At 37.6% G+C, this 15,586-nt stretch overlaps 1 protein-coding gene across 1 annotated transcript in view; it reads left to right on the forward strand.

Annotated features, from left to right (window-relative positions):
• The window catches only part of DNA2 (DNA replication helicase/nuclease 2), a 55,489-nt gene extending 40,112 nt beyond the window's left edge, over window positions 1-15,377 (forward strand). The window contains exons 15-21 of the mRNA XM_059170091.1: window positions 6,101-6,294; window positions 6,387-6,476; window positions 6,561-6,765; window positions 9,317-9,406; window positions 10,400-10,582; window positions 13,027-13,173; window positions 13,806-15,377. Coding sequence (XP_059026074.1) covers window positions 6,101-6,294; window positions 6,387-6,476; window positions 6,561-6,765; window positions 9,317-9,406; window positions 10,400-10,582; window positions 13,027-13,173; window positions 13,806-13,874 — 978 coding nt within the window. The 3' untranslated portion in view covers window positions 13,875-15,377. The remainder of the gene's footprint in view (window positions 1-6,100; window positions 6,295-6,386; window positions 6,477-6,560; window positions 6,766-9,316; window positions 9,407-10,399; window positions 10,583-13,026; window positions 13,174-13,805) is intronic.
• The last annotated feature ends 209 nt before the right edge of the window (window positions 15,378-15,586 follow it).

Here is a 15,586-nt window from a genome sequence, read left to right on the forward strand (position 1 = left end):
AGGCAGAGGTTTTAACCCACTGAGCCACCCAGGTGCGCCCAAAATTTTTAATTTTTAAGTAATCTCTACATCCAACTTAAGACTTGAACTCGTGACCCCACGATCAAGAGTTACTTGCTCTACTGACTGAGCCAGCAAGGCACTCCCCACCCTGGGAAGTTTTAACTGATAGTTTTGTCTTTGAAAAAAATCATCTAAAATAAATAAAATAAATTTAATAGGCTGTTCCTTCTATTCCTTTTTCTATTATCTATACCAGTTATTGAAAAATTTTGAAGGGCACCTGGTGGGTGGCTCATTTGGTTGGGGGTCTGCCTTTGGCTCAGGTTATGGTCCTGGGGTCCTGGGATCAAAACCTACATCTGGGTCCCTGCTCAGCCGGGAGCCTGCTTCTCCCTCTCTCTCTGCTGCTCCCCATGCTTGTTCTCTTGTTCTGTCAAATAAATGAATAAAATCTTTAAAAAAAAGAGAAAAGAAAAATTTTTAAGTGTCTAAAATGTATATCTGATTAACTTCTTAAAAATTAAACTTATTGCGGGACGCCTGGGTGGCTCAGTTGGTTAAGCAGCTGCCTTTGGCTCAGGTTATGATTCCAGCATCCTGGGATCGAGTCCCACATCGGGCTCCTTGCTCGGCTGGGAGTCTGCTTCTCCCTCTGCCTCTGCTGCCACTCTGTCTGCCTGTGCTCGCTTGCGCGCGCTCTCTCTCTCCCTCTCTCTCTCTCTCTGGCAATAAATAAATAAAATCTTTAAAAAAAAAAAATTAAACTTATTGGGGTGCCTGGGTGGCTCAGTTGGTTAAGCAGCTGCCTTTGGCTCAGGTCATGATCCCAGAGTCCTGGGATCGAGCGCCGTATCTTGCTCCCTGCTCGGCGGGAAGCCTGCTTCTCCCTCTATCTCTGTAGCTTCCCTGCTTGTGTTCCCTCTTTCACTATGTCTTTGTCAAATAAACAAAAATCTTAAAAAAAAAAAAAAACCTATTGGGCGCCTGGGTGGCTCAGTGGGTTAAAGCCTCTGCCTTCGGCTCAGTTCATGATCCCAGGGTCATGGGATTGAACCCCGCTTTGGGCTCTCTGCTCAGCAGGGAGCCTGTTTCCCTCTCTCTGCCTGCTTGTGATCTCTGTCTGTCAAATAAATAAATAAAATCCTTAAAAAAATAAAAACCTATTGGTTGTATTTGACTGATACAAACATTCTCAACAGTGTATTCACAGATCAAATTTAGCAGGGCATTAAAAGGTTTGTACACTGTGAACAAGTGGGATTTGTTCCCACGATAGAAGGATTATTGAGCAAGAAAATCTATCAGTGTGATCATTCATCCTTCAATTTTTAACATGCCTTTTATCATTAAATTTGAAGTGACTTTCTTGTATAAAGTATATAGCTAAATAATGTTATCTGCTCTGCCAATCTTTTTTTTTTTTTTTAAGATTTTCTGGTTTCTCTTCAGATCGCATAAATCTTTCGCCTTTTACTAAAGATTTTATTTATTCATTCATGAGAGAGAGAGAGAGGCAGAGGAAGAAGCAGGCTCCCCACTAAGCAGGGAGCCTGATGTAGGACTCAATCCCAGGACCTGGGGATCATGACCTGAGCCAAAGGCAGATGCCCAAACATCTGAGCCACCCAGATGCCCCTGCCAATCTGTTTTTTAATTGTTTTGATTCCTGTCTTTTTTTTTTTTTTTTAGATTTTATTTATGTGACAGAGAGACAGTGAGAGGGAACACAAGCAGGGGGAGTGGGAGGGGAAGAAGCAGGCCTCCCACTGAGCATGGAGCCCAATGTGAGGTTTGATTCCAGCACCCTGGGATAATGACCTGAGCCGAAGGCAGAGGTTTAAACAACTGAGCCACCCAGGCATCCCTAATCCCTGTCTTTTAAAATATACATGACACATATATAAATTGTTTACATTCATCATAAACATTGATACATGTTAGGTCTTAAGTCTGCCATTTTATTTTTTGTTTTATGTTTCCTATGGTTTTTATTGTTGTTGTTTATTTTGTTTTTATAATCACACCCAATGTGGGGCTCAAACTCACAACCCTGAGATCAAGAGTTACATAAGTGCCCCTCTTTTTATTGATTGTTTTCTTTTTCCTGCCTTATGGTTTACTTGAACAGTTTTTATTCCATTTTGATTTTTGTGTGATCACTTTGAATAGCTTTTAGTAGTTGGTCCGTTGCTCTGTGTATTACATCAGACACACATGCACATGTAGTCTGTTGATTTTGTCCTTTTACTAGTGCTTGTGAAGTTAGAGAGCTTAACTCCATTTATGTCCCTTTCTTCTCCTGTTTATGATTGTCTTTTTTTTTCTACATAGACTATGTCAGACTGTGTTCTAATTTTTACTTCAACCATCAAATATAATTTGTAGGAAATGAAAAACATATCTTATCCATCCATATATTTGTTTACTATGTTCTTCCCTCCTGATTTTCCAAATTTCTGTTCTTTTATCATTTCCTTTCTGTTTAAAGATCTTCCTTTATCCATTCTTTCAGAATAGTAGGTCAATTAAGAACAAATTCCCTTAGTTTTCCTTCATTGTGGGAATGTCTCAATTTCTCCTTCATTTCTGATGTATTGTTTTGTTAGTTATAGGATTCTGGGTAAATAATTCTTTTATTTTGGTACTGGAAAAAATATTATGCCCCTTCTATAAGGCTTCTGTGATTTCTAAGAGAAATGTGCAGACATTTGAATTAGAATGTTTTTCCCCTAGAGCAAGGTATAATTTTCTTGGGCTGCTTTCCAGACTTCTTCTTCTTCTTCTTCTTTTTTTTTTTTGAGATTTATTTATTTACTTTAGAGAGGGAGAGAGAGAGCACACTCAAGTAGGAGGGGCAGAGGGAGAGGGAATCCCTGAGCATGGAGCCTGAGCTGGGACTCAATCCCAGGATCCTGAAATCGTGACCTGAGCCAGAAGCAGATGCTTCACCAACTGAGCCACCCGGGCACCCCCTCCGACATTTTTTAGTTTTTAGAATTTTAATTACTGTGTGTCTCATAATGTTTTTTTCTTTTTTTTTTAAATCATGTTTGAAGTTTTCTCAGCTTATTGAATCTGTATATTTAGTATTTTTTGCCAAGCTTTTTCAGCCACAATTGCTTCTAGTACTGTTTCAGCTCTTCCCTCTTTTTTTCTTCTTCTAGGACTTTGAAGACAGAAATGTTTGATCTTTTGATTATTCCACAGATCTGTCAGGCTCTGTTCATGTATTTTCCTTCAGGCTATTTTCTTTCTGTTATTCAGCCTGTATAATTTCTTTTTTCCTATTTCTCAGTTCACTGCATCTTTGCCCTGTCCTCTGCTGTTGAGTATATTCCATGATTTTAAAGTTTCAGTTATTTTGTTTTCAGTTCTAAAACTTCCATTTGCTTTTTCTTTTGTGCTCTATTTCTTCGTTGAGACTTTCTATTTTTTATTTGATTCAAGTATGTTTGTAGTTCCTCAGTGAAACATTTTTATCATGGCTGCTTTAAAATCTTTGTCATGCACTCTTGATCTTGGGGTCATGAGTTTGGGTGCCACATAGGGTGTAAAGTTTACTAAAAAAAATAAAAATAAACTTAAAAAAATAAAATCTTTGTCATACAATTCTAACATCTCTGATATCCTTCTGGTTGGCATCTTTTGAGTACCTTTTTTTCATTCAGTACAAGATTTTCCTGGGTATTTTTTTTTTAATGTATTTTTTTAAAGATTTTATTTATTTATTTATTTGACACAGAAAGAGAGAGAGAGAGCGCACAAGCAAGGGAAGAGGGAGAGGCAGGCTCCCCACTAAGCATGGGGCTTGATTCCAGGATCCTGGAATCATGACCTGAGCCGAAGGCAGGTGCTTAACTTTCTAAACCCCCTAGGCTTCCCTTGTTTTTGTTTTTTATGTAATAGTTTCTTACTTCCTTCCTTTCTTTCTTTCTCTCTCTCTTTCTTTTTTTAAGATTTTGTTTATTTACTTGAGAGAGAGAGAGCCCAAGCAGAGGAAAGGGGTAGAGGGAGAAGCAGGCTCCCTTCTGAGCAGGGAGCCTGATGTGGAACTTGATCCAGGACTCTGGGATCATGATCTGAGCCAAAGACAGAGGCTTAATCAACTGAGCCACCCAGGTGCCCCCCCCCCCTTTTTTTAAAGTAGGCTCTGTGCCCAGTGTGGGGCTTGAATTCAGAACCCTGAGATCAAGACCTGAAGTGAGATCTAGAGTTGGACACCACCAATTGAGCCACCCATGTGCCCCTGGCTATGTATATTTTATGACGAACCTGAACATTTTGCATTATGTTATTTAAGATTTCTGTTTTAGCTGGCTTTCCAATTCTACTCTGATAGGGCAAGAGAGTACATCACTTCATTACTGTCAGGTGGAGTTGAGGTGAGGTTCCCATTTGGCCTCTTAACATAAAGCGGTAGGGGCTCCTCATTACTGATGGATAGGGGTAGAAGTCTGGGTTCCCCACATGGTCTCCACCGACATTGTGAGATGGGGCCTTATTATCATTCAGCAGGGATTAAAGTCTTGGCTGCCTCCTTGCCTGGCTGCCCCAGTAGGACATTGGAGTTCCTTTGCCTACATCAGTGGGGCATAAGACTACAGTGTTTTTTGTGGCCTTTGGTTAGGGTAGAGTGGCTATTATTGAGTGGCTATTGTATACAAGTTTTCTGTCTGCTAGGCTTTCTCTTTTCTCCTCCTTTGGCTTTTTTTGAGGTTTGTTTTTGTTTTTGTTTTTGTTTTTTTTGTCTATGCCTATCAGCATAGACAAATTCCTGGGTTAAATTCTTCAGATCCAAAGTTGAGACAGATGAGGGCCAAAGAAAACCCAGGAAACAAACTACTGTTCCTCAGGTCTCAAGGTCCCTAGATGGTCCAACTTTTCTCCACTTTTCAGAGTCCTTATGTTTGTTTTATATATAATGTTTAGAGTTTGTAGGTGTACTTTGTGGGAGGAGTGAGGAAAAGCACTCCATTTTACCAGAAGTGAAGTCCTGTTGATATTTAAAAAAAATTATTGGGGGTGCCTGGCTGGCTTAGTCTGTTAAGCGGCTGCTTTCGGCTCGGGTCATGATCCTCGGGTTTTGAGATTGAGCCCTGCGTCGGGCTCCACCCTCATCCCCTGTACTCTCTCTTGCTCTCTCTCAAGGAAATAAAATCTTTAAAAAAAAAATTAAAAAATTATTGTGACACTTGATCTCAGGGTCATGGGTTTGAGCCCCACACTGGGTGTAGAGATTACTTAAATAAATAACAACTTAAAAAAAATAATTAACTTACTACCTCTTGAGTGTTTCAGATTTCCATTTGGAAATATCCAAATTTGAGCAATGTCAGAGTGTCCAGAAAATTTACTTGATTTTTCTTTCTTTTTTTTTTTTTTAAGATTTTATTTATGAGAGAGGGAACACAAGCAGAGGGAATGGGAGAGGGAGAAGCAGGCTTCCTGCTGAGCAGGGAGCCCAATGTGGGGCTCGATCCCAGGACCCCAGAGTCATGACCTGAGCAGAAGCCAGATGCTTAATGATTGAGCCACCCAGGTTTCCCTTGTTTTTAAATTTGCAGTAAAAAGTTAATTTTTTTTTGCATACTACAGATGTTTCAGAATTAAATAATATTGGTGGATTCCTGTCGTTTGGGACAAAAATCTTTTTGAACCTTAAATTTTTTTTTTTTAATTTTTTTTTTAAGATTTTATTTATTTATTTGACAGAGAAAGATCACAAGTAGGCAGAGAGGCAGGCAGAGAGAGAGGGAGGGAAGCAGGCTCCCCGCCGAGCAGAGAGCCCAATGCGGGACTCGATCCCAGGACCCTGAGATCATGACCTGAGCCGAAGGCAGCGGCTTCACCCACTGAGCCACCCAGGTGCCCCTGAACCTTAAATTTAAAAAATGGTGGGGTACCTGGCTCCCTCAGTTGGTAGAGCATGCAACGCTTGATCTTGGAGCTGAGTTCAAATCCCACATTGGGGAAGAGATTACTTAAAAATAAAATCTTTAAAAAAAAAAAATCAGTAAGTAAATCAAAATATGGGAAAAACAAGTTATGTTTCTTGGATATGTTACATAACCCATCTATTTTCTTTCTTTGTTTTTAGCGTATAGTTGCAACAACATGTATGGGAATAAACCATCCAATATTTTCTCGTAAAACCTTTGATTTTTGTATTGTGGATGAAGCCTCTCAAATTAGCCAACCAGTCTGTCTAGGGCCACTCTTTTTTTCTCGGAGATTTGTGTTGGTGGGCGATCATCAGCAGCTCCCTCCCCTGGTGCTAAACCGTGAAGCAAGGTAAGCTGACATTGAGGTTTTAATTTTAAATTAGATTCTTCTTCTGGGACAGTGTCTGGGCTCTGATAAGCCTGAATCTGATTTGTTGACAGAGCTCTTGGCATGAGTGAAAGCTTATTCAAGAGACTGGAGCGGAATGAGAATGCTGTTGTACAATTAACGGTGCAGTACAGAATGAACAGGTATTTGTAAGAGTGTCCACTAGGATTGTTTTTCATGTTTATTTTCATCTGTCAAAACTAAAATTATTTTTGTAATTGCCTTAGTCAAATTATGTCCTTAAGTAATAAGCTGACATATGAAGGAAAGCTGGAGTGTGGCTCAGACAAAGTGGCCAATGCAGTGATCAGCCTGCCTAACTTTAAAGATGTAAAGCTGGACCTGGAAATTTATGCTGATTATTCTGAAAATCCTTGGATGATTCGAGTATTTGAGCCAAACAATCCTGTTTGTTTTCTTAATACAGACAAGGTAAGAAAACAAACAAATCCTGAATATTTTGTTTTTTCCTCCTTTTGTCCTATTATTTAAATTCTTTAGTTTTTACTAGGGCTTTAATAGAGTTCAGTTAAAACTACTGTATTTCTTATACTTCAACACAAAAGAATCTTCTTTCTATAGAGCCAGTGTCTTTGGAAGGAGGTTTATTCTGGGAATTAATAGATGTCAAAATCGACTTTTGAAGTAGAAGAGCTAGAAAGTGAACTCAAGTGTATAATTACATTTCTTAAAAAAGAAATTGGCATTGATATTGTTAAAGGGCTGGGTTTACAAATGGAGACTTTATTTTCTAGAGCAGTTTTAGGTCCACAGCAGAATTGAGCTTGACAGTACAGATAATTTATTACCTTCTGCCTCCACATATGCACATAAAGACCTCTTTACAAACTTATCATTCAATAGTACTTCACAAGGACTTTAAATTGACTTGATTCTTATTTCTAGGAACTAAGAACAAAGTTTTGACCCTGTTATTTCTGTAGTTTGTTTTATGTAGTGCTTCTCGGCATTCATTTGGAAGTCTTTATATGACCTGATAAAAAGTAGCAACCAGGGAGGCCTGGGTGGCTCAGTTGGTTAAGCATCTGTCTTTTGTTCGGGTCATGATCCCAGTGTCCTGGAATTGAATCCAGCGTTGGGCTGCCAGCTCAACAGGGAGTCTGCTTCTACCAATTGAGCCAGCCAGGTACCCCTGCAAGTAAGGCCCTATTTTTAATAACCACCCATCATAATAACAAATGACATAATGATTTATGGTAATATGATACATATAATTGGTCACTATTTATTTTAACTTTATTAAAAAAAAAAACAATTTATTTATTTATTTATTTGACGGACAGAGATCACAAGTAGGCAGAGAGGCAGGCGGAGAGGAGAGAGAGGAGGAAGCAGACTCTCTGAGAGCCCAATGCAGGGCTCTATCCCAGCACCCTGGGATCATGGCCTGAGCCAAAGGCAGAGGCTTTAACACGCTGAGCCACCCAGGTTCCCTAGGTCACTATTTTTTTTTTAAAGATTCTATTTATTCCTTTGCCATAGAGATAGAGTATAAGTAGGGAGAGCCCCAGGCAGAGTGAGAAGGAGAAGCAGGTTCCACTGAGCAGGGAGCTGGATCTCCATCCCAGGATCCTGGGATCATGACCTGAGTGGAAGGCAGCTGCTTAACTGACTGAGCCACCCAGGCATCCCCAGCATTAGGATTCCAAATAAATTTTTTTTTTTAAGATTTTATTTATTTGGGTGCCTGGATGGCTCAGTCAGTTAAGCATCTGCCTTCGGCTGAGGTCGTGATACCAGGATCCTGGGATCAAGTCCCACATCAGACTCCCTGCTCGGCAGAGAGTCTGTTTCTCCCTCTACCCCTCCCCGCTGCATGTGCTCTCTGTCTCTCTCTCTTTCATGCTCTCTCATGCTCTGTCTCAGATAAATTTTTTTAAAAATATATTTATTTATTTATTTGAGAGAAAGAGAGCACAAGTAGGTGGAGGAGCAGAGGGAGAGAGAAGGAGACTGTCCATTGAGTGGGGAGTGATGCGCGGCTCAATCTCAGGACCCGAGATCTCAATCCCAGGACTCTGAGATCAGGACCTGAGCCGAAGGCAGATGCTTAGCTGACTAAGCCACTCAGGCGCCCCTGCCCCCAAATAAAATGTATTAAAAATACTCAAGATTGGAATACTTGGCTGGTTCAGTCAGTAGAGCGTGCAACTCTTGATCCCAGGGTTCTGAGTTCAAGCCACATGCTCTGCATGGAGTCTGCTTTAAAAAGTTTACGCCTGGGTGGCTCAGTTGGTTAAGCGGCTGCCTGCGGCTCAGGTCATGATCCCAGGGTCCTGGGATCAAGTCCTGCGTCAGGCTCCTTGCTCAGCCTGCTTCTCTCTCTGCCTCTGCCTGCCACTCAGCCCGCTTGTGTTCACTCTCTCTCTCTCTCTGACAAATAAATAAATGAAAATTTTTTAAAAAGTTAAAAAAATTAAAAAAAAAAAAATAATAATCAGGATTACTTAAGGATTATGTAGGAGCAAAGTAGTTCCTGGAGAGTTTTACCAGCTATGGTAGAACCTGGGGAATTTTATCTGCTCCATTATTTGTATGAAAGGCAACAAGAAAATGGAAAGAACACAGATATGAGAACCAGATCCGGGTTTGAATCCTGCAGTTGTGATGTACTGTGAGGCCTTGGCCAAGTTACTTATCTTTTCTGGCCTTTGATACTTATAAACTACGGGGTAAAAGAGTAAAGTATGAGAAGCCCAATGTGTGCTTGGCTCCTAGAAAGATTTTAATCTAAACTGTAGAATGTTTAAGATGCGTTGTTTCTGGGCTTTCTGAAAGTGACTACTATCATTCATTTTTGTTAATTCTTTAAGCTTCAACTTTTTATTTATTTGTTTGTTTATTTTCGTGTACCTTCACCTTTTAAAATGAGGATATTTTTCATTTTTCTCCACAGCTGGTAATGTCCTCCCTATGGCTCTCTGTGTACTGACCATACTCTTAACTCTTTGTTTCTGTTTAGGTTCCGGCACCAGAACAGGCTGAAAAGGGTGGTGTGAGCAATATCACAGAAGCTAAGCTAATAGTTTTCCTGACCTCTGTTTTTATTAAGGTAATTTAGAATTTAATTATGTGGGCTAGCAAATACTAAGATGAAGTGTAAAATAATGTTAGAATGCAAGGAACTTAAGGCCTAGCATAATCCTTGTTCATTAAGAGGACTGAAGCCTGATTGCTTTTGTTCTATTTTGGGAACATTATCTAAGATGTAATTTTTTTTTTTTTAAAGATTTTATTTATTTATTTGACAGACAGAGAGAGAGGAGGAAGCAGGCTCCCTGCAGAGCAGAGAGCCTGATGTGGGGGCTCGATCCCAGGACCCCTGGGATCATAACCTGAGCTGAAGGCAGAGGCTTTAACCCACTGAGCCACCCGGGCGCCCCTAAGATGTAATTTTTTATAATGGCATTTTGGGTTTCTGTTTAAGGTAATTTTTTGTAACATCAGATAATTCTGATTGTGTCAACATAAGGTTGCTTCAGTGCGATTGGGGATTGAAAACTTCAGTGTAAGGGATAGCAGAAAGTGTGATGTATTTCTTTGTGCTTTTTTTTTTTTCTTTTTTTAAAGATTTTATTTATTTATTTGACAGAGAGAGATCACAAGTAGACAGAGAGGCAGGCAGAGAGAGAGAGGCAAGCAGGCTCCCTGCTGAGCAGAGAGCCTGATGTGGGACTCCATCCCAGGACCCGGAGACCATGACCCGAGCCGAAGGCAGCGGCTTAACCCACTGAGTCACCCAGGCGCCCCCTTTGTGCTTTTTCTTTTCTCCTATAGCAGCACTGTTCCAGTGGCATGCAAACCATTATACTGTCATTAATCTACAGAAACCAAGAGAGCAATGTTTGAGAACATCATGAAGGCTCAGAAAATATGGATATAGATTTAGAGCAAATTTAGAAATTTTATTTACTCCTTACAACAAGATGATCTATTATAAAAATTAATTGGGCACATTATGTAAACATTTAATTTAATAAATTTAGTAAAGCTTAAATAACAAAAATCAGGATTTTCATTTTCATTGTGTTTCTTTTCTGTTTAGGCTGGATGTAAACCCTCTGATATTGGTATCATTGCACCCTACAGGCAGCAATTAAAGATCATCAATGATTTATTGTTCCTATCTTCTATCAGGATGGTTGAAGTTAACACTGTAGACAAATACCAAGGAAGAGATAAAAGTATCATTCTGGTATCTTTTGTTAGAAGTAATAAGGATGGACCTGTGAGTTCATTGTATTTTCTGCTGGGACATTTTTTTCTTTGCTTTTTTTTAGGTTGTGGTAAAAACTCTATGTAATATAAAATTGAAAATCATCACTGTTTTTAAGTACACAGTTCAGTGGCATTAAGTATATGCACAGTGTTGTGCAGCAGTTCTCTGATATTTTTTCATTTTGCAAAACCCAATCTCTATACCTACGTGTAACCACCGTCCAGTTCTGTGTCCCTCCAGGCCTTTGCAATCACCAATCTGCTGTCTCTGAATTTGACTATTACAGTCATCTCATATTGGTGGAATTATACAGTATTTGTCCTTTTGTATTTTTTTTGTATTTTTTTAAAGATTTTATTTATTTGAGATGACAGAAAGAGTATGCTTGAGCACAAGTATTGGGGAGGGGCATAGGGAGAGGGAGAAGCAAACTCTCCACTGAGCAGGGAGCCCAATGTGGGGCTCGATCCCAGGACCCCACGATCATGACCTGAGCCTAAGGCAGATGCTTAACTGACTGAGCCACCCAGTTGCCCCAGTATTTTTCTTTTTGTGATTGGCTTATTTCACACAGCACGTTATATTATATTGTTGTATATGTTGTATTATGTTATATATGTTATGTATCAGAATTTTGTTATATTATGTATCAGAATTTTGTTCCTTCTTAAGGCTGAATAAGATTCTGTTACACGTTTATGGCATAGTTTGTTTATTCATCAGTGGGCATTTGGGTTGCTTCCACCTTTTGGCTGTTGTGTTAGGGACATTTTAAACAGAGAAGCTTTCTTAGATATACTTTTATTTTATATATAATTCCAGGGTGGTTTATTTTTGCATGTTTATCTCTTTTTCATTCATTTTTCTTGATTATATGATACCTTCATATGGTTCTAAAGATAGAATAAGAAGTCTTTCTACCCAGTAACTCTTCTACTCAATTCTTACCCTCACAGATAATCACAATTTGGTGTTTTTTGTTTTTAATTTTAATTCCAGTATAATTAATATACATGTTACATTAGTTTCAGGTATAAGATATAATGATTAAAAAATTCTGTACTTTACTCAGTGCTTATCATGATAAGTGTACTCTAAATCCCCTTGACCAATGTCACCCCCATACACTGTCCCCCACAACTTCCCTCTGGTAACCATCAATTTGTTCTCTATAGTTAGAGTCCATTTTTTGGTTTGTCTTTTTTCTTTGTTCATTCTCTTTGTTTCTTAAATTCCACATGAGTGAAATTATGTGGTATTTGTCTTTCTTTGACTTATTTCACCTAGCATTATACCCTTTAGATCCATCCATGTTGTTGCAAATGGCAAGATTTCATTCTTTCTTAAGTCTCAGTATTATCCCAATTTACATATATAGATATATATATACACATATATAGATATATATATATACATATATAGATATATATATATACATATATATATATCTATATATGTATATATATATATCTCTCACATCTTCTTTATCTGTTCCTCTGTGGTTGGACACTTGGGCTGCTTCCATAATTTCGCTATTGTAAATAATGCTGCACTAAACATAGGGGTGTGTACATCCTTTGAATTAATGTTTTCGTATTCCTTGGGTAAATGCCCGGTAGTGGAATTACTGGATCATATGGTAATTCTATTTTTAATTTTTTGAGGAACCTCCATACTGTTTCCCACAGTGGCTGCACCAGTTTGCATTCCCCCCAACAATGCATGAGGGGTCCTTTTTCTCCACATCTTTGTCAACTCTTGTTTCTTGTATTTTTTATTTTAGCCATTCTAATAGATGTGAGATGATTGATAGCTCATTGTGGCTTTGATTTGCATTTCCTTGATGATTAATGATTTTTCTCATGTATGTCATCTTTGGAGAAATGTCTTTTCCTGTCTTCTCCCCATTGTTTAATTGGATTATTTGGGGTTTTTTGGTTTTGGGTTGGAGTAGTATACAATTTGTGGGTTTTTTGGGGTAACTTGTAATTCCTATCCTTTAAACATATACAAACATATGAATCAGTATTCATATTTCCCTTTTTTCTTAATAGCTTGGAGATCTTTCCCTGTCAATATACAGAAAGAGACTTCATTGTGTTCTTACAGTTGCATAGTTTTCTGTTGTACATACATGTCATGGTATATTTAATCACTTCCCTTAGTCTAAGTGTATTATAGGTTTTTATTACTGTTACCAATAATGCTACAGTGAGTGGAGATTGCTTCATTTCCTTAAATTATTGTTCAGAAATTACATCCCAGGTAGAATATTTGGAAGTTAGCATTATGGGCAAGTTTTTCCAACTGTCCAAAGAATTTTAAATGTGCAATGAATCCTTTTTGGAATATATGCTTAAAGTAGGGAAATAGTTCATAACAAACTGTGTTCTTTGCCAGAACAAACTTAAATGTATAAGAAAACTCAAATAATTGAAAATTATTTATTTCAGCTTGGTGAACTCCTGAAAGATTGGCGACGTCTTAATGTTGCTATAACCAGAGCCAAACATAAACTGATTCTTCTGGGATGTGTGCCCTCACTGAACCGCTATCCTCCTTTGGGAAAGTTACTTCATCATCTAAACTCAGAAAAATTAATATCCTTTTTGTTTTGTATATGGTCATATCTGTGCCATTGTGAGTACTTTATTTATGTACTTATATAAATTGAAACTTAATGTTTTGTGTTTTCCATGGGCACATTTCAAAGACCTGATTCTATAAAGGGAAAAGGGAAAATAATTCATGGAAAATAACTTTAAGCAAAAAGTGAAATAATGAAGCTGTTGGAAAAGGATATTTTTGAAGTGAGAAAGGAGAAGAAAAGAGACTTGATTTGGTGCCCTAGGAGGAGGGTACATTTCCTAGAACACATCTAGGGAAAGTGGTTACCCCTTCTGGTTCTTCTCACCCTAATTTATAACCCCCCGTCTTTTTTTTAAAGCTAAGACAAAGCATTAAAATTTTTTAAAAATTAAGAGAATTTTTAAAATGGAGAATTATTCCTTGTCATAATTGTAGATTATGATTAAAATAAATTATCTTTAAGAAATTATGTGCAGGTCTTGGGCTAAGATATATAAACCTTATTAAGTACATTATTATCCATAGAATGTCACAAAAAGTTTTCAGTGATCCTGTAAACCAAATTATAAAATGTTAAATAATATCATAAATGTTTTTGTGCAATTCCATTTTTTGTAAAGTATATCTTCCTTAATTTTTTTACATCATGGATCTTCCATCAGAGGAACATGAAAGTCTTTGTCGTGTATTGGGCGATTTTCAAAGAAGATAAAGCACTATTTTCCTTGATTTCTTATACTGGCCTATGAGATCTCCTCTAAATATTACCTGTTATTTGCAGTTTGGATATGCTGTAATGCAGTGCCTGGTTAGATTGTGAAGATCACTTTTATCCTAAGAGTAGGAAATGGTGTAAATGTACTTTGTTGAGAGTTCCAGTTTTTTGTTATATTTATTTATTTATTTTGGGGGGCTATAATCTTGTTAAAGTTCTATCACTGTGTAAAACTTAACACACTATTAATTTTTTCACTATAGGTGTACCCAAAACTGAAAAGTCCAAGTTTTGTAGGTACTATCAGTGTGTTTTTGTGTGACCTAGAGAGAGTTTGATAAATTTTTACCAGCTTTAATGATAGATTAACTTTTGGATCTGAGAAACTTAAAGTCTAAAATTTCAATCCTGATTTGATTTTGTAGATTTTTATCATATTTTCTTTATTTAAGAGATTAGGTAAAAAAGAGTTGATTTGTTTTTATCACTTAAGCACAATCTTGTGATGTTAACACAGGTGTGATTCTTTTCTGTGTTTCAAGGTCTGTGATCGAAAGGCCATTTTACTGGTTTTTTTCCCCCCGACTGTTGCTTTTTTGGAAAAAAGTACATTTTCACTTTAAACCTAGGCTTTTAAATTATTACTTATAAATGGATTCTTTCCACTTAATTTCTTTTTTTTTTTTTTTTAAGATTTTATTTATTTATTTGAGAGAGAGCGAGTGAGAGAGCACATGAACAGAGGGAGAGGAAGAGGGATAAGCAGACTTCCCTGCTGAGCAGGGAGCCGGATGGGGGGCTTGATCCCAGAACCCTGGGATCATGACCTGAGTTTAAAGGCAGATGCTTAACCAACTGAGCCATGCAGGTGCCCCTTCAATTAATTTCTGATTACTCTTTCTCACTTATTATTTTTAGTATTCAGTATTCTGCTGATTTTTATATAAAAGAAAATAATTCTTTGAGTTTTGTTTGCTGAATTGATGACAAATTAAAAAGGCATATCCCTGTTTTCACCTATTGTTCAAATGCTCCCTTTGTTTTGAGACACTACTCAGTTTTCTCAAATTTTTTGAATAAAGATATTTTTGTAGGGCGCCTGGGTGGCTCAGTGGGTTAAGCCTCTGCCTTCGGCTCAGGTCATGATCTCAGGGTCCTAGGATCGAGTCCCACATTGGGCTCTCTGTTCAGCGGGGAGCTTGCTTCCCCCCAACCTCTGCCTGACTCTCTGCCTACTTGTGATCTCTCTCTGTCAAATAAATAAATAAAATCTTTAAAAAAAAAAAAGATATTTTTGTAAATCAGAATTACCTCAAAGTGCTTAGTTAAGAGACAAATTTTAACCTCAGTTTATCCACTTTTGGTTGGAGTATGGATATCTCTGTCTCAAAGTTGTTTTTTCCTTTTAAAAAATGAATGTGAAATATGTCAAAATTGTTTCTACCTCATGTTTTAAAAAAATTACTTGCAGTTTTTTATTAAATGAATTGTTTTCTACTATTAAGTCTTAGTGTGTCAGTTATTAATTTTGAATAATTAAGTTCGGGGCTGTCTAGCAGTAAAAAGTCAAATATTGATAATGTTCTAAATCTGTGTCTAAGTAATATTATACTAGCATAAAAATGAAAATCATTCTTTTGTCAGAAAAAACCAGGAAAAGCTTTTTGGAGAAGGTAGCATCTTTTTTTTTTTTTTTTTTTTTTTTTTTA

The sequence above is a fragment of the Mustela lutreola genome, chromosome 4, assembly GCF_030435805.1.
Source record: "Mustela lutreola isolate mMusLut2 chromosome 4, mMusLut2.pri, whole genome shotgun sequence".
NCBI classification, from domain to species: domain Eukaryota; kingdom Metazoa; phylum Chordata; class Mammalia; order Carnivora; family Mustelidae; genus Mustela; species Mustela lutreola.